The 19707-nt window shown below is 39.5% G+C and overlaps 1 protein-coding gene across 1 annotated transcript in view; it reads left to right on the top strand.

Annotated features, from left to right (window-relative positions):
- Window positions 1-19707, top strand: part of CPE (carboxypeptidase E) — a 120208-nt gene that overhangs the window by 78036 nt on the left and 22465 nt on the right. The window contains 2 exon segments of the mRNA NM_001098559.1: window positions 8188-8384; window positions 11486-11653. Coding sequence (NP_001092029.1) covers window positions 8188-8384; window positions 11486-11653 — 365 coding nt within the window.

The raw sequence follows: 19707 nt of genomic DNA on the forward strand, positions 1-19707 counted from the left end.
AGGTTAAAGTAAATTTTCTTCATTGATTTATTATGGCTAATATTTAGGGCAAAGGGTGATATACTCTCGTGAGTCACTAACTGCTAGGATAACTTATTCAGTCAAAAAATTTTCCCTAGGCCCGTTTACCGCCACTCCCCCTAAGTTGAATTCATAATGATGCAGTGCTTTGGAAAACAGCTCTGTATTAATACAAGGTAAAAAAGCCCCCACAAAATAAAAGCTTCTTTTAATTATCCTAGCATGAAATGAAACAAAAAGAAAAGTAATAGGGTAGATGCTAATTTCATCTTTCTTTCTTTGTTTCTCTCTTTCTTTGTTTCTCTCTCTCTCTCTCTCTCTCTCTCTCTCTTTCTTTGTTTCGACGGAGTCTTGCTCTGTCGCCCAGGCTGCAGTGCAGTGGCGCGATCTCGGCTCATTGCAAGCTCCGCCTCCTGGGTTCAAGCGATTCTCCTGCCTCAGCCTCCCGAGTAGGAGTAGCTGGGACTACAGGCGTGCACCACTATGCCCAGCTAATTTTTTTTTTTTTTTTTTTTTTTTTTTTTTTTTTTTTGAGATGGAGTCTCACTCTGTCGCCCAGGCTGGAGTATAGTGGCACAATCTTGGCTCACTGCAACCTCCACCTCCCAGGTTTAAGCAGTTCTCTGCCTCAGCCTCCTGAGTAGCTGGGATTACAGGCACCCACCACCATGCCTGGCTAATCTTTGTATTTTTAGTAGAGACGGGGTTTCACCAGCTTGACCAGGCTGCTCTTGAACTCCTGACCTCCTGATCCACCCGCCACTGCCTCCCAAAGTGCTGGGATTACAGGTATGAGCCACTGTTCCAGGCTGTAGCCTCATTATATGTCTTATTGTATTTCAAAATTCTTCAGATTTCTTAGACCTCAGTTTCCCCTTTTGGAGAATCTTTGGAGAAACCAGAAGCCATCTATCCCAAATAATTGCTTTCCACATGCAGTGGTGGGTTGGAGTAGGCTTTTACTGGCATATGAGAGCCTATTTTAATTTTCAGGAAATTTGTGAGCCAAGTGACCACACATTAGTAGCTTCAAATTGGCCAGGGTGGGAGTATTTACACCATGGAAATAGTCAATGCTACAAATTAGAGCTGAGTGTGAAACATTTACCAGTACACCACTGTGTATGGGGTATTTGTAAAAAGTTTGTAGCTTTCTTTTGTGAAGGCATCAAATACTTTCATTTCAGAAAGTTAAGGCATTGCTGCTAATATTGGAACTCTGACATTATTTTACAAACTTGTGAAGCTGGAAATACCTTCTGTTCTTTTGCTCACCTCTCCTTCAATTAGAATCTTAGTAGAGATATTTTAGATGTCATATGTAAGATAACTTTGAAATTATATTAAAAGCAAATGCATAATTAAGATTACAAAATGATTCTGTAATATGTCTCTGCAGAATAATTCTGTAATATATTCCATCTTGACTGCCTATTAAAAATCAGATGAAGTGAGATTTCACTTTTAAGATATCATGTTGATTTGGTTGTTTTCTAAATTTCACTCTGAAGGAAGAAGCAAGAAGAGAGAATATAATGCTGTCATTTCTTTTGCAATCATTTTTTTGTTCCTTTGCCTTTTCTTGGTTTCCTTTCCCCATTTTTTTCTTTACTTTTTCCTCATTTCTTCTGTAAGTGAGTAATCTGTTTTTGTAACCATACTACCCCCTCGTGTTGTTTATTGGACCCCTGGCGACTTGCATTTCCTTTAGGAATATGCCCAGCATTTTTAGGCTGCTAAAATATGAGCCAATTAATGATGTTCTTATTGATGAGGTCTAGGAAACTTGTAGGGTTCAGTTTCTGCAAGAATGATTTACAGTCTATAATAGGTTAGAATGTCAAACAAGGGGAAACAATTAGTAGCACTAATGTTTTAACCCCAGGTTTATCACTGAGGGAGGATCATTGATGAAAAGGCCCATCTGTTCCAAAGATGTTTCCAACTTGCTTGTATAGCAGTTTGTAAATCAAATCAGTGCAGTGATTGTGAGGCTTATATAGCCATTTGTTTGTCAGTTTTTAAAAATCACTGCTTTTGTGCACATTTCATCATGATATCTTTGAAAAATGGGGTTTTACCTGTGGAAATTGCACTATTGTTATTCAGCATTATGTTCAGTTTATTACATGTACCAGGAACATGTATTTTGAAATTGTCACCAGCTCCAAGAATTATGTAATCAGTGAGTTAAATATATAACTTCCAAATGAATTAGTGCACCTATATTTTGGCAAAAATTTGTTGTTGGAGGAAGAATAGATTCATCCCAGAGTAAGTTTCTTCTCTATTTTCAGGATAAAAGATGGGAGAATTCTGTTGCTATAATCAAGTTCTTTCTTAAAATACCCTTAACCTACTTTTTTTCCCTCTAAATAAGGATGCTCCACTTCTTACATAGAATTTCACAATTTACAACCCACATTCACATTTGTTATTTCATTTCCTGTTGGATATTTTCCCTCTGCTGTTTTCTTCCCATAGAAAGGCCATTGGATAATTGGCTCTAAGATTTGAAAGGAGTCTTCAGATTATCTGTTCAATTACTGTGCCTAGTGATCAGCCTGTCTCTTATTTCCAAAAGGAGAAGAAAATATTAGATAGGTAGACAGGCTGATCATGGGGCCAAATAACAGAGTGAAAGTAAATTTTCTTTTCATAGGAGTGGATGACAATATTATTTTTTACTTTTGTCTTTTTATTTGATCATTTATGTCATGCTCACCCTACTGACCTGTGGACTTCTGTTTCAGTGGCTCTCTGGTCACTTTAAGGCATAAATTCCTTTTACCATTTGGGAACATTGCTAACTTGCCTCCAGCTTCAAATTTCACCCACATGGATGTGAGTTTCTGGGGTGTAAAAGAGTAACATTTTATTTTTAAGGCAAGAGACTTCTTTCTTTAAAGCTGCTTTTTTACTGATTTAGTTATTTCAAATCATATTAATACAAATTGGGGCAAATTAAGAGTTACAAGTCTGGACTTAAAATCATTTGCCTGCTCTGGTTTGGAATTTATGCAGCTATTTCTGCCTTAATTAAAACTGTGGATATTTTTAAAGCTTAGAATTTATTCTTATCTTATTCTGACGAGAATGCAAATCCAACCAGGCACATTAAATGTTCTGTGATACGGATGGAAAAAGATAGAAACTCGGCCCAGCCAGGCTGGATTTGGTTTGTGAGGAGATCGTCTTTTAATAATGGCTTGATTGATGATTGTGTGCCATGTGAAGTAACTGGAATGCTGGATGGTTACCTGAAATTGTGGGAAAATTGACACAATGGGGAAAAGATGCTTGCTGAGCCTATGAAGTACAACCTGTGCAAATATGATGATTCCTCAATTGCAAGATCAGGAACTCAGGATTACTGTGTAAAAAAGAAAATGACGGCCGGGCATGGTGGCTCACGTCTGTAATCCCAGCACTTTGGGAGGGCGAGGGGGGCAGATCATGAGGTCAGGAGTTCGAGACCAGCTTGGCCAATATGGTGAAACCCTGTCTGTACTAAAAATACAAAAATTAGCTGGGTGTGGTGGCGTGTGCCTGTACTCCCAGTTACTCAGGAGGCTGAAGCAGAAGAATTGCTTGAACCTAGGAGGCGGGACTGCAGTGAGCCGAGATTGTGCCACTACACTCCAGCCTGGGCAACAGAGTGAGACTCTGTCTCAAAAAAAAAAAAAAAAAAAGGAAAATGAATTAGTGAAGAAAGTAAGATGATGTAAAAACAACCATCCCCAGTGTCCTGAGGGTAGTGCTTCTAGCCGCCTTCCCCGCTCCCCGACCCCGTTGCTAGGAGAGAGATGAGTTAACACACAGGGACGTGTACATTATACCAGCCGGATCCACATACCTGGCAGCTGCAACCTGTTAAACCTGTGTTTTTTTCTTCTATGTAAACACTATAAACAGGAAGGCAAACGTCATCCATTTACGCAGAAGAGAAAATTGATGATGAAAAACTGTCACTGCTTTGCTTAAAAAAGTCTAAGGTAAAGAACGTATTGACTCAGAGAGGGCCATTCAAAATCTAAAGTCTTCAATTTTATTGCTATTTCTGTATTAAGGATTCTAAAGGCAAAATTTCTTCAGAATCTGTTGTTTAGACTTTACAACAAAAATAGCTTTGGGGAGCTGCTTGCCTCTGGAGAGGTTTTGTGGTGACTATGGAAATTAATCTTCTTGATGGGAAATCAGCTGTTCACCATACTGCTGCCTTCATTCCCAAAGAAGAGTTTCCATTCCTACCCGGGAATGTTGGCTAGAGCAATGAGCCATTGAGGCCTCCTGATATTCCACCCGGGGTGCAGCCTCCTTGAAGCTGCCTCAAGCCCCCTTCAGTTACTCCTTTATTCCCTTCACTGCTCCAGAAGGGTTTTCAAGCATCTGCAGCTGCACCTCTGTCTCAAGGGCAAGCTCTACTGTCAGCCACGCTGCTGCAAGGATGGGATTGAAAAGCAAGACCATTCATTTACTCTTTCATTCACAAATTTATTGAACTGATATTTAAGCTTAGAATTTATTCTTATCGTATTCTTACAGGAATGCAAATCCCTACTATGTTCCAGACTCTATGTGGGGGCACAGGTGACACACTGGTGAGCTAAAATAGATCCCATCCCAGGACTAATAGACCTTACAGTCTGGATGACAGAGGAGTTAATCAAATAACTACATTGATGAGTGTATATTTTCAAACTGAGGTATTAAAAATAACAAACCCAGCCTGGGCAACATGACAAAACCTCATCTCTACAAAAAAATTAGTTGGGCATGGTGGTGCACACCCATAGTCCTAGCTACTCAGAAGGCTGATGTGGGAGATCACCTGAGCCCGGGAGGTCGAGGCTGCAGTGAGCCATGATTGTGCCACTGCACTCTAGCCTGGGTGACAGAGTGAGCCTCTGCCTCAAAAAAAAAAAAAAAAAAGAAAAAAGAAAAAAAAAAGAAATAAAAAGAAAAAGAAAGAAAAGAAAAGAAAAATAACAAAGAAATTGTTGACTTAGACTAAAGCTACTCCAAGGAAGCTGTATTTAGCCATACTTAGAAGTCTGTGTGGATAAAATATGTGAATATGTGAAGCAGAGAGCATTATAGGGACGAGCCTCGTGGCTGAAAGAAGGATGGCTGAAACACAGGAGGGAAAGGCTGGTGCCTTGAGAGGCACCACGCCAAACCACATGGAGGTTCAAGATCTCGTAGAGAATTTTGGTCTTTATCATGAAAGCAAAAGGGAAGTTACTGATGGGTTCTTTGGTGGAGGTGACCTGAGGAGGGTTGCGTTTTAAAAAGAAAGCTTTGGCCTTGGGAGGGAAAAGAGCTGGAGAGAGGCCAGAGGGGTGGGAGGAATATCCCAGTTTGGAACCTTGAAGCAGTTTAGTTACATATCCAACATTCCTTCACCATTGCCTCACTCCTGAACATTGTCCATTTCATGTCTGAGTCTTCTTCCAGACTCTACATTCCTTCAGTTTAGGAATGCTGACATATTTGCTTTTGGATCCCATGTAGTGTCTGACCCTGGGATTTGCATGTATGTCCAACAAATGCTGTATTTAAACAATGTGGCTCTTCCCCATCTCACAAGTCATGTTAGTTGGCTTAAAGGAACATAGCTCTTCTGTATTCTAGTGATAACATTATATAGTGATCTAAGTTATTCCTGAGGACAGAAGGGGTTAGAGATACACTTGCCTTTTCTTTTGCTATCATATGTGCCTTGCATTTTATTTCCATACATTAGTATCTTCAATATAATGACCTTTGTTGTCCTGTCTTCATGTCAACCTAAAGCATTGTTATTGTCATTAGTGTTACTACCGCCTCACAAATACATAGATATATTGGGGGAGATTTTTCCTGAGAGAAATCTGCAGATTTGAAAAGAAACCATGTCATACATTTTCTGAGTCTGAAAATCAGGAGTTGCAAACATAAATGAGTAAAGCAGCAGTAGGGAATGGCGCAGCCTGTGGCAGAACTAGGGGGAGCATGCTCTATCCCAAAGCATTCACATTCGAACACAAAATATACTGTGCTAGCTAAACCAGACATCTGGGGGCAAATGTGGCTTAGTGACTATGGGTTTGTTGTTTCTTCTTTAATTGATTAAAAAAAGATTTAAACACAGAGAAGTTATAAAAATTTTCAGTGTAATTAGGGGTTGTGGGCCAAGCTTTATTGAGTGACATGAAGCTTCAAAGTTGTTTTGGGGAAGGGAGTAGGACCAAAATGCCTTCTTAGTGCAACTTTTTCAAAAAAACTTGTGAAGCCAGCTTCTGATATTCCCCTGGCTACTTGCTCTCTCTCTCTAATGGGTTGCTGCAGTTTCTCCTGTGCCTCAATCAAATGAATACATCACATAAATGAGGGTAGAAACTGCATGAGTTTACAGAAAGGAAGAAGGTTATTATTACCTTTGAAATCAGAAGCCAAGAAAACATCTCTTCTCACACCTCCTCATCTCTTCTCTTACTTTCTGGGCAAGCCCCTAGGGGTAATTTTATTAGAGACTCTCCCTCAAAGGAAAAACTGAGGGGGGTATAAATAGCCCTGATCCTGCTCCTACCTGATCCTTAGATTAAGATTAGCATAAGCTCAGGCTGAGAGGTCACCACAAGGTCATAGTTTTCTGGGGTGAATAGTCACTTAATTCAGAAACTCAGGAATCTCATGCAAAGAATGCTTAGTTAACATATTTCCAGGAGAAAAATAATTCTAATTTGCTTTTTTATACCAAGAACCAGCAGTCTTAGTGATTTTGTAAATGCAGAAATTGGGCCCGTGGGATGGATGAAGCAGAAACGAGCAGAACAACAGGATTAATTGAGATCACTTTGCTGCTACGTTCTGCAATTTCATTACTACTCCTAAAATGCAATGGAGAGTCTCACAAACAGGCAACAGTGACTTTTGTTAGTATTCTGAGCCCTTCAGCAAAGTATATCCTCTTTGGGCTGATTTATACCATAAGGATAATAAAAATATACGCCTTACACATTTTAGTGGGCTGTTGTGAAGAGAAAATTAGATTATGTATGGCAAGGAACTTCACAATGACAAGATGATGTGATGTAATAATAATATTAAAGAAAATTATAGGAAACACATAGCACTTGCTATTTGTCAGGCACTTTTCTAAGCATTTACATTCATTATTTTATTTAGTTCTTATAATAACCTTCCATATGGGCTAGAATCTATTGTTATCTCTAATTTTTAGATGGAAAAACAGAGCCACAGAGAACTGAAGTAACTTGCCCAAGCGTAGACAGTAAGAATTGGTGCTAGGATTTGAATCCATGCAGTCTGGCCCCTCTCAATCACTATGATTTAGGAATAAAAACAAAAAACCAAAAACATAGACGTTTAAGTAAACCAGAAGACTAGCATTTGAATCCTGGCTTCACAGGCCATATAACTATGGAGACAGTCTTCTTAAGCAGTCTGAACTTCAGTTTGTTTATCTGCAAAATGAAGTTGGATAATAATACTTATTTTTAGATGTTTGGTCAGGATTAAAAAAGAAAACATGCAAAGCACAGTGTTTAACAGGAGGCACATACTGTGTTATTATTATTAGTTATTGTGGGTGAGATGGTATATTAATCTTGTCAGACTGCCATAGCAAAATATCCACAGACTGGCTGGCTTACACAACAGAAATTTATTTTCTCACAGGCCTGGAGGCTAGAAGTTCAAGATCAAGGTGGCAGCAGGGGTGGTTTCTGGTGAGGCCTCTCCTCCTGGCTGCCGCCTTCTCACTGTGCTCTCACATGGTCTTTCCTCTGTGCAGAGGAGAGAAAGAGGGCTCTGCTGTCTCTTCCTCTTTTTATAAAGATGACAGTCCTATTGGATCAGAGCTCTAAACTTATAGCTTAATTTAACCCTAATTACCTCCTTAATACAGTCACATTGGATGTTAGACCTTCAACATAATAATTTTGGGTGAATACAGTTCAGTCCATAACAGGTGGGTAGCTGGGAGGCGAGGAATAGAAGGATAGAAGGGGTATTTTAATGTCTAAGGTAGATTTTTTTTTAAGGCATCGCTGCTGGAGGAAAAAAAACCCACCAGATATTCATAATACATTTGTAGGTATACAATATATTTGGCACTGTATGTCATAGAAAACATCTCCATGCTATCTATTAATCTTTTAGGTGAGCCTGAATTTAAATACATTGGGAATATGCATGGGAATGAGGCTGTTGGACGAGAACTGCTCATTTTCTTGGCCCAGTACCTATGCAACGAATATCAGAAGGGGAACGAGACAATTGTCAACCTGATCCACAGTACCCGCATTCACATCATGCCTTCCCTGAACCCAGATGGCTTTGAGAAGGCAGCGTCTCAGGTGAGTGCCAGGCAGCTCAGATCAGGCGTGCTTTCTTCATTTTCTGTATGTTTGTACATACATGTTTATCTAAAAATTATGCCCTCGCACAAAGCTTACAGATGGTGCAGTGGAGGGCATAAGTGATGCATTCATTATTCAACTCACCGGTAAGAAAATAGTTTAGAATGAAAGGGATTATGGGTGAGTTTTTCCAGTGAAGACTGCAAATCAGAAATTGTGTTAAGAAGTTAATGTTCTAATAGTGTTCTGTTTTATGTTTTTCAATAAATTATTCATCCATTTTTGTGACTAGGTAAGTTTTGTTTTAAAAATCTACAAATATAAAAAATATCTACTGCCTTTTGTTGAAGAGTAACGCCATGGGTGTATGTGGATGAGCCAGTGTCACAGCGCCCTCTACTGAATTTAAGGAAGAAATACTTTTGGCCGGAATAATGTTTTACTGATGTTTACTTGGTTTTTACATACGCTGAGTAAAGTTAAAAAACAAGCGAAAACCCTACCTCTTAACTAAAAATAATTTAATATATCTTCGCTGTTAGATGAACTGGAAAGTAATGCCTTTTTAAGAGAAGATATATGGTGTGTGTTCCTATTTTATTGGACGGGGCGGGGGACATTATATTTGCTGTTTTCTACAGTTTAAAATAATTTTCTTAGTCTATGGGAACATGGGAACACATTCAAGTTAATATTTAGCATGTTTATCTACAGCTAAAAAATCCAATGACATAGTTTGACATTGTAAGAAACCCAGCCAATTTCTGTAAATAAATATAAAATTGATACGATTTCTAAAGTTATGAGAGAAAAATTCTAGTAATATATAAAATTAAATTATTTAATATTTTAAGGCAATATTCAGAATTTTTAGACACATGGGCAACAGATTATCATTGCTGTTTTCTGTCTTATAGATTTTTATCCTTCACAGTCTAAGGTATCTAAACTTCCATGACTTAAAATATGTGGGAAATATATCTATATCATGTGATATAATTTAACAGTAAAACAAGAAAATTCACATTATAAAATGAAACAAATATATCGGAAATTTATTAGTTTTCCAGATTGTACCGTTAGTTAAATGAAGAGTTTAAACGGGAGAGAAATTCCTCAAATCATAAAGCCCTAGAACTTTTGTTCTAGGTTCATATTTTTTCATGAAGACTGTAAGAGGGAGACATGTTATTAGTCTATAACGCATGTTAAATTCATTTTAAGCTTCTAATCTTTAGTTATTCTTCTAAATATTTAAAAAATAGGTTGCTGTGATTTACAGAGGCAATGAATATTTTACTTAAATCTAATTATAGAATGATATGCTTTGAAATAGGTCATTTATAACTAGTGAATATATATTGTGAAATTTGATAAATATCTCTTTATATTATTAACATTTAAAATATTATTCATCGAACATATTTTCAAAATACTTATGACAAGTACAGTGATGCATCTCTTAATAATGGGGAAGCATTCTGAGAAATGCGATGTTGGGTGATTTTGTCGTTTTGTGAACATTCTAGAGTGCACCTACATAAACCTGCATGGTGTAGCCTACTACACACCTAGGCTATGTGATATAGCCCATGGTTCCTAGGCTACAAGTCTGTACAGCATGTTACTGTACTGAATACTGTAGGCAACCACAACACACTAGTAACTATTTGTGTATCTAAACATAGAAAAGGTACAGTGAAAATACGGCATAAAAGATAAAAACAGTACCTTTGGACAGGGCTTTTACCATGAATGGAGCCAGAAGTTGCTCTGGGTGAGTCAATGAGTGAGTGATGAGTGAATGTGAAGGCCTAGGACATTACTGTACACTACTATAGAATTTATAAACACTGTACACTCAGGTTACACTAAATTTATAAAAACTATTTTTCTTCCTGCAGTAATAAATTAAACTTACCTTACTGTAACTTTCTTTTTTTTTTTGAGATCGAGTCTCACTCTGTCACCAGGTTGGAGTGCAATGGCATGATCTCGGCTCACTGCACCCTCCGACTCCCTGGTTCAAGCTATTCTCCTGCCTCAGCCTCCCAAGTAGCTGGGATTACAGGCACGTGCCATCATGCCCAGCTAATTTTTTATATTTTTATTAGAGACGGGGTTTCACCATGTTGGCCAGGATGGTCTTGATCTCCTGACCTCATGATCCACCCACCTTGGCCTCTCAAAGTGCTGGGATTACAGGCGTGAGCCACTGCACCTGGCCACCTTACTGTAACTTTTTTACTTTATAAACTTTTAAACTTTAAAAACCTTTTGGACTCTTTGTAATAACACTTAGATTGAAACACACAACACATAGTACAGCTGTCCAAAAATCTTTTCTGTCTTTATATCCTTATTCTATAAGCTTTTTTCTATTTTTAAAGCTTTTTTAAAGCATTTTAATGGTTTCTTAGTTTTTCAAATGTTTTGTTAAATATAAGACACAGGCTGTGTGCAGCAGCTTATATCTATAATCCCAGTGCTTTGGGAGGCCCAGAGGAGAGGATTGCTTAAGGCCAGGAGTTTGAGACCAGCCTGAGCAACATAGCGAGACCCTGTCTTTACCAAAAATAAAAAACTTAGCCTAGCATGATTGTGCACACGTGTACTCCCAGTGCTTTGGGAGGCCAAGGAGGGAGGATCACTTGAACCCAGGAGTTTGAGGTTACAGTTAACTGTGATTATGCCACTGCACCCAAGACTGGGCAACAGAGTGAGACCCTGTCTCTTAGAAAAAAGAAAAAGAAACTAAGACACAAACACACATATCAGCCTAGGCCTACACAGGGTCAGGATCATCAAAATGTCACTAGGCAGTAGGAATTTTTCACCTCCATTATAGTCTTATGGGATCACTGCTGTATAGTCTGTCAGTCGTGGTAAGAAATGTCATTATGCGGCCCATCACTGTACTTTAAATCTGATACCTTCATGTTTATATAAGTAAAGTAGTGAAAATACTGACATGGGAGGGCATTGTTGAAGTAAATAATCTTAATAGTTATTTTAAAGAGCATTGATAGAGACCTTAAATAGAAAGTGACATAATAATAAGCAACTGATGATTTTTCTCTTTGACTTTTTTTTTTTAGCCTGGTGAACTCAAGGACTGGTTTGTGGGTCGAAGCAATGCCCAGGGAATAGATCTGAACCGGAACTTTCCAGACCTGGATAGGATAGTGTACGTGAATGAGAAAGAAGGTGGTCCAAATAATCATCTGTTGAAAAATATGAAGAAAATTGTGGATCAAAACACAAAGGTAGTGACCACGGGATAGTCTTCTTGGGTTCGTCTCTAGCCTAAGGAAATATGTTCCAATATCTTCATCATCATGAAGGACAGAGGAGTAACGTCACAGCTTGTATGGGGTGGTTAACTGTGGCTTTGAAAGTCAAGGCTGGAAGGGCTGGTGCCATGAAATTTTTCCTGGCCCCTAGAATTGGGCTGTAGGTGGAGAGGAGTTGGAGGTGAGATATAGGGAGGAACCCAGTTGTAGGTTTCTTAGAAAATCACCATGGCCTTCTCAGAGACCCTTTATTAGCTCATTTGATCAGCTCCTCCTGCCATATTACCCTGTTGCTCTTTTTCTCTTTTCCAGAACTTTCTCCTCCCTTGCTTTACAAAACTCTACTTTCTCCTACCTCTTCTACTATCTTTCAAATCACGACTCAGTTTTTTTCCCTGTTTCTTCTACCTGGGCATAAATGCTGGCCATTTTCAGGGTCTCATCTGATACCATTATTTGCTTCCCTGGGCTTCCCTCCTTACCTGTACTTTCGGTGTTGTCTGTTACACAAGGTCTCCCAGATCCGTGCCTCTAACTTCAGACCTTCCACAGAGATTTATGTCTCTGTTTTACTAGCTAACTTGGGTTCCTTTAACTGGTGGAACTTGATATCTCAAGCTCAGGTTGTCCAGAAACAAATATTTTCCCTTAGAACCACTATTCTTTCATTTATCCCAATCATCAAAGCTTTTGATTTTTCCGTCTCTGTCACCGCTCACCAGTTACCACCTCTCAGTGATTTGATCTCTCTGACATCTCTTCCATTTCCCTTCCTCTGCAAACTCATTCCCCTGCCTCAGCTGAGACCCCCATGGTCTCCTGCTGTGACTGACGCAGTGGCCTCCTACTTGTGTTTCATGTCCAGCCTCTCCCAACTCTATTCTATCTTCTCAAATTCTCAATCTTCCAGAGTGAACTTCACACATAAATTATTGCTCTTTTGCTTAAAAAACCTTACCAGCTCTCCACTGCCCAGAGATAAAGTGAAAACTCAATGTGATGGTTAAGTATGGAGACTCTAGAGGTAGCCACCTTGGTGTAAATCATGGCTTCATATTTGCTGTGTGAACTTTGTAAAGTTATTTGACCTCTCTGTGCTTCAGGTTCTTCATCTGTAATATGGAAGTGATAATATCTACCTCATAGGATAAGGATTGAATGAGTTAATACATATAGAGTACTTGAGGCCAGGACCTGGAACTTTTATTACCATCTTAGTGTAATTTTTTGGTACTCTCTGTTATGTAGCTCAGGGCTAGGTGGACACATTTACATATCCACTAAACATTTGGTGCATCTTTGAACCAATATTGTCATCAGTTACTTGGAGGAGAAATTGAGCCCATCTTGGAGGAAAGGTGAAGAACTGCTGTCAGCAGTCCTCTATTCCTTCTCTATTGTTCTGGGTATTTCTGCTTTCATATGTCCACTACGTCTAGTGTCTTTCCTAAGTGAGAGCTCACAAAGTACAATTTCTCCATTTTATTCTAGTTGCTGGGTCATTCCAGCAGCTCTTGGCCCCTGGAAGCTGCCGTCTGGTTTATTCCTTAAGCTGGCTTCTATACCCTATAGATTCGACTCATACCAACTCCTTTGTGCTCCTAAACATACCATTTTCTAACAATTTTATGTCTTCAGATGAGTTGCTGCTCCAACTGTCTAGAATTCTCTTCTCTTTCCTTCCATGCCACTCCCTCTGTGAAGTCATCCTCTACTCTTCAAGATAGATTCTTTTTTCACATGTTCTTCATCTATACTTCCAGTATGGGCTTATTGTTACATCCAGCTTTATGTATGTTATTTGTTTATATATCTGTTTTCCCCTTTGATTCTAGAATTTGATCACTTGACTGTAAGAATTATGACTAATATTTGATTATGACAGACAGTAGGCTGAGGGCCTGTTATGAATAAACACAATCCAGCTCAGCAAACAAATCATAATATCTGAAAAAGAGGGCCACTGCAAGTAAGCAGCCAGGAATCCAGACAAGTGTTCATCATGGGGTTGGGGTGCTGGATGAAGGATCCAGGAGACAGGGAGCCTTAGATTATTGGTTTAAACTTTTAAAAACTCTCCTGCCTATATATGGGATTCATTGCAGAAACATAGGCTGAGCCCACAGGTGGGGGCTGGTCTTCTTAGTGGTGGCAAATCCATACAGGTCTTCAGCAACCTTAATTCTTGCCTCCTCAGAAGAATTCGACCAAGAGGCATAAGGCAGAGTGAGAGACTAAAGCAAGCTTTAGAGCAGGAGTGAAAGTTTATTAAAAAGTTTAGAGCGTGAATGAAAGGAGGTAAAGTACACTTGGAAGAGGGCCAAGCAGGCAACTTGAGAGATTAAGTGCACTGTTTGACCTTTGACTTGGGGTTTTATATATTGGCATGCTTCCAAGGGAGCAGGAGGTTGTGTGTCTTTCCCCCTGATTCTTCCCTTGGGGTGGGCTGTCCACATGCACAGTGGCCTCCCAGCACTTGGTAGGCACTGTATTCACAGTGTGTTTATCGAAGTTGTATGCATGCTCTCTTGAGTTGTTCTTCCCTTACCAGTTGAGTGTTCCTACTAAGTCACATACCAGTTAATCCCTGCCATTTTGCTTCTTAGTATGCTTAAGCCCACTTGCCCAACTCCTGTCATCTTATCAGGAAGCTGATCACCAGTTTTAGGCTTTTCTGTCTGTTGAGGGACTGCCTTTCCCTGACACTTGCTGCAACCAATTATTATGTTACAGAGGCAGTTTAACAACCGCCTGACCATCACCTGATGGTTGCCTGACATTCCTGGTGGTTGGAGGGCCCTCTCTTGTCCTGCTCATGTCTGACTACCTACCTACCATAACATTTCCCCCCTCAAGAGTCCAAGACCTCAATTCTTTGGGGAAAATGGATAAAGGTCAGTCTTCTGTAACTGCTTCCTGCTGATAGAGGGGTGGTGGTGGTTGCTTTGTGGGTCTTCACCTCTTGCTAGCTGTCAGGGTAGGATGGCTCCATGGGTTGGTGAAAACAGTATCCAGCCAGGCCTGAGGGAGAAAGGGTTGGAATTTTGCCTCTGTCATGTCTTGTTGATGGGAAGTCTAGGGGTCCTCTGTAGAAGGGTGACTCTTGAATACTGACATAATGGTATCTCTCACTGAGGATCATCTGGAGCTTGATGGCCTGAAGGCAAGAGGAGACGAATTAGTTTATTAGATTTAGAAGAATGTCAAAATGAAATAAGGGGTTGAGGACAACTCCAAAAAATCCTGAGCCTGCCAACACGCTCAGGTAACTGGTGGCTATTTTCATGCCTGCTAAGACTTGCGTGGATGGTGTTACAAGCCAATTCCAATGTGTTCCCAGAATTAGAATATTGATCCAGATTTTTACATTACCCATTCCTCTTGTTTCTTCTGAGCTGTGGCCAGAGATCACTGGTTGGTTCACAGGAATAAATAGGGTTAGTCTAAATTGCAGACAAAAACTCAAAAACAACTGATGAGAATAGAACCTAATACCAAGTTATTAGATTATAGTCTGTTATGTTCTTGAAACATAAATTTTCTCTCTCCAGTCCTCATTTTTATTAAAAACAAATCATGATAGGACTGATTTATTTGCAAAATAAGCATTAGTCCTATCATACTTGGCCTGATTATTTGCATAAAGCACAGCAAGAATAATTATTTGCCATATAGGCTCCTTTTTAAATTGGCTTTGATGAAACTTCATTCCATAAGGTATCTCAGATAAGACATTTTAAATGTCGTGAGCCCAGCCATGGGTTTCTGCCATCAAATACCTGTATGAATTGGGTAAATTCCTCTCCTCTTGAGGTCCTAAGATAACCTGGGGCTCCTAGGCCTGTCAGAAAGTGACATTCTTTACTCCCCATGGATCAGGAACCCTGTACAGGGACTGTGTAGACAAGGTATGAGACCAGTTTTCCCAAGGGGTTTTTATTGGCTCTATAAGTCAAATTTGATTCCTTAAAGGAGAGCATGCCGTTCCAGTCAAACCCTTGGTAAAATAACCAGTTTCTCCAATTGCACCCTGTTGCAAAAGAAAACAGATTACTATTGCACTTATGCAAATAACTGTATTGCCATTAGTTAAGAATACTCACAAATAGTTTCCAAATTCTGGAGAAATCAGGTAGAGAGAAATATGCTCCAAATTTTGTTTACAGGAATACTTATTTTTAAAAGCTGTAAATAGCTCAAAAGAAAGTTTTCTTGACTTTGAAAAACAAAGGATCAGCAATGTTTTAAGCAAAAAGTCATAAAAAGATTATTTTAGTCTTCTTTTAGTTCAGTCCATGCAGTTAACTCCTGTTCTGCCTGATACTCATGAACATTTCAGCTCTCCATGAGAGTCCTGAAAGTTCTTTCTCTATTCTAATGTTAGAATCTTTAAAGTTATCAGCAACCTGCATTCAAGAGTGCCTGTCAGAGTCCTATAGCTGATTATAAAGGCCATCTTTTAAAGAGGATTAAAACAAGACAACAATTGTGAATGAGAAAAAGTCTTAGGGCAGCCACAGTCAAAGACACAGTTGCCAAGAAAATTTGTTATTTCTGTGGTACACAATTATGTAGCATAACAATTATAATTATTACTGACAATGTATACTAAGTTATATCAGAATTATAGGAGCTTTGTATAATTCTGGAACACATACAAATAACACATTTATGAAGAGTAGATCAATGCTTTACTAAAACTCTGTTGTGCTTTTCAATTTGTGGAAAAACTGAACAATAGTTCTTTAACTTTAGCCAATATGATTATGCACAGAATTTTTTTTACCAGATTAATCTTTCACAAACCTTCCACAACTTGCTCAAACCTTCAGCTTTATCCTATCTAACTTTAAAAAATCCTTTAACTCTCTAAACTAGGTCAAAAAAATCCACATTTTTATGCCTTTTTATATAATCTTTTACTAAAACCACATTCTACTTTCCTTACATGCCTTGCATGTAAAAGTTTTCCAGTAGTCTCAAGAACATGTTACACTGTTAACTCTTAGCAACTTTTACTTTTGGTGAAAAACCTGCTAAGTAAGTGATTCTGACTATGTACTAGGTTTGCAGCTTAGGACAATAGACAGAAATGCAGAAAAGGTTTGACTCTTTCTAGCATCTAGGGGGCATGGGTAACTCTGTATGTCCCCGGGCCTTACGTAGCTTTAAAGGCAGCAAGTTGTACAGTTAGGAGTCAAAGTAGCAGTTTATGAAGCATTTAGTAAGCCTAATAACTTTTAAAACTGTATAACTTTTTAAAAATAAGTTCTCTTTCACAAATCTTTTCACAACTTACACAGACCATCTATGACATGCTTGGACTTTCTGATTTGTCCCAAACATTCCTCTTTTTAAACAACCAGTCATTTAATATAGGACAAGAATTTACCATACAAGATCCTTTCTCATATAAAACTTCTGTTCTTTATAATCTTCCTTACTAAAAATACCTCTTTCCCTTTATAGCCTTTGAATTAGATTAAAGTCATTTTCTTTCTGTTAGGAAGTTAAGGTTTGTACTGCATGTTGCTGTGTGAGGATTGTGAAGGGGGAGCAGAGAAGAATGAGGTTATCTGCATACTGTAGAAGTTATCCCCCCTCAAGACATTGCTCAGTTAGATTTTTGCTGGGGCTTGTCTGAATAAATGTGGGCTATTTCTATATCCTTGAGGTAGGACTGACTAGGTTGAAGTTATTAGTTAAAGATTTAGGTAACTTTCCAGAAGAAATAGAGCTATTAGAGGGAAAGATGAATTTAGAGGTTGGGTGAATATTAATCAGGCACCCATCTTGGAAAGCGTATTTTTGCCCAAAAGAGTGTGAATCTTTTCTTTTGGAAGGAGGAGGTGCCATTTGCCCCATTATGTGGCAGAATTTGGAGGAGAGTTGCTCAGAGAAGGAGATTAGCACAGAGTACACAGCTCTTAAATCCCAAAGGGAAATTTATAATTTTACTCCTCCAGGAGTTTCTCTTGGCTTTGTCTTGTCGATGACTTGGAAGCCAGCCAGAGCAGAGAGCCCCTTCAGCTCAAGGCCATTAGGCACTGGGACTCTGTCCCAGAGCCCTTCGTTCCTCAGGGCATCCAATTTCCAGTAGCTAAGCTTGTGGCAGAGGGGGCAAGCTGCGCTAGGCTTCCTCTCATTTGTCCCATTGGGGCAGTTTGCCTTCCAGTGGCCTGGCTTCCCACACCAATGGCAGTTACCTGAAGGAGTGTTTTTAGGGAAACCTGGATGGGAGCTGGAAAGCTTATAAAGCAGCCAATAGTTGAGCATTCCTCTTGTTTCTGCATTTTTCCTTCTCCTTATCTCTATCCTCCTTATTATGCTCTCAGTTATAAAAGACTGAGGAGGCTGATTTGAGGGTTTCCTGCATAAGAGCACTGGGTTCCAAGGCTGACTTTTGTATTTTCTCCCAGTTCATTTTTAGGCCAAACGATATTACAAAGGAAAGCTAGTTTTGTTTTGTTTTAAGGTTTGGGGGAGTCAAACGCTTCTGTTTTTGGGGATGCATCTGAGGAGCATATCCTGTGGTATAGAGACATGGTTACCCATCTGTAAAGAGGGAACAGAGGAGAAAGAAAAGGAAAAAGGAAAACAAAGGCATCCCCTCTTACTTTCCTGTTATCCTAGATAAGCATCTCCCATTCATCCTTAGAGTTCTGGAATGAACCAGTCTTACTGTGTACCCATTACCTTGGTTCCATCTCATCACAATTACCCACTTGAGAACAGAAGAGACACTGGAGTAAACAATGGGACCCTTGTTCATCCTTGGGACTCTGGAATAACCGTTCTTACTGTATACCCCTTACCTTTCCTTCGTCTGTTTTAATGGTAATCTGTTAACCTAGAACCAACCTTCATGTCTGTCCTATGGGTCTTTTGTGACTGCAACCTTGGGCTGGCCAATGTCCTTGTCTCCATGACCTTATGATGACTCTCACTCAGAGCACTGTAGCAACAAAATGATTGTCTCTTTTTTCAGATTTCCCTCCCATGTTCTTTAAGTAGATGAGAAGCCTGTTTTTCAGCTAACTGCCACAAGATGGCTGGATTTCCCTCCCTTCGAATATGACCTTGAAGGTCTTAGTGCATGTTAAGAAGGGCATGGAAGTGATTAGAGAAATGGAGGCTATGGGAGGAAGTGAGATAAAGACTCATGGAAAGCTTTCATATGCGAGTGAAACGGCATTTATTTGCCCTCTTAACATAAAGTAGTAACCTCTGGACGACTTGAGGCTTGAGGTAAGAACTCACAAGTGGCAAAGGAAGAATTTTCCCTCCTTTCAAAGGAGTGTTAACTCAAAAAAAGCAAATAAGTGAGATCCTTAAAGGGCCACAGTGAGGCCCTATGCAGGCAGACAAAGTACTTAAAAAGTCACTGGAAAACAGCCCTGGAGGGTAAAAGGGACAAAATGTATATGATAAATCATAAGGGCTGGGATTCCAATTTGTATCTATCCTGGCAATGTGCAAATCATAAGGGCTGGGATTCCAATTTGTATCTATCCTGGCAATGTGCCACCAGACAGGGGATGAGTTGGAGGTCATCTGAGCTGGTAGGCTAAAAACAAGTATAAACCTCAGGGGATAGCTGCAAGGGAGCCTATGTCTTTGCTGCTGCACAAATGCAGCAAGAGCCATGGGCACACAAATAACAAGGAGTGTGTGTTTAAGAAGTTACATGGCATGTGACGTGAAAGCAAACAAGAGGCAGGCTTGCCCCTGAGGCAGATGGTCTAGCTGGTGTACAAGGCCATTTGAGAATACGAAGGAGAATAGGAGGTGAATAGGTGGAGTAAAAAGGAGAATAGGCAGTGGTTTTGGGGAAATAGCCAACTTTAGTTGAAAAAGCAGAGGAAACCCCAGACATTGTAGTGTTAGGCTTTAGTTCTACCACTCTTGTAAGCCTCCTGTCCAGGAGGGCCATTAGTGTCTGAGTTTTACTCGGTGTGAACTCCAAGTTCCTTCCACCCCTCCGAGCCACCCATTAGAGTGAACTGAAAGATCAGCTAGGGGGAGCA

The sequence above is a fragment of the Pan troglodytes genome, chromosome 3, assembly GCF_028858775.2.
Source record: "Pan troglodytes isolate AG18354 chromosome 3, NHGRI_mPanTro3-v2.0_pri, whole genome shotgun sequence".
NCBI classification, from domain to species: domain Eukaryota; kingdom Metazoa; phylum Chordata; class Mammalia; order Primates; family Hominidae; genus Pan; species Pan troglodytes.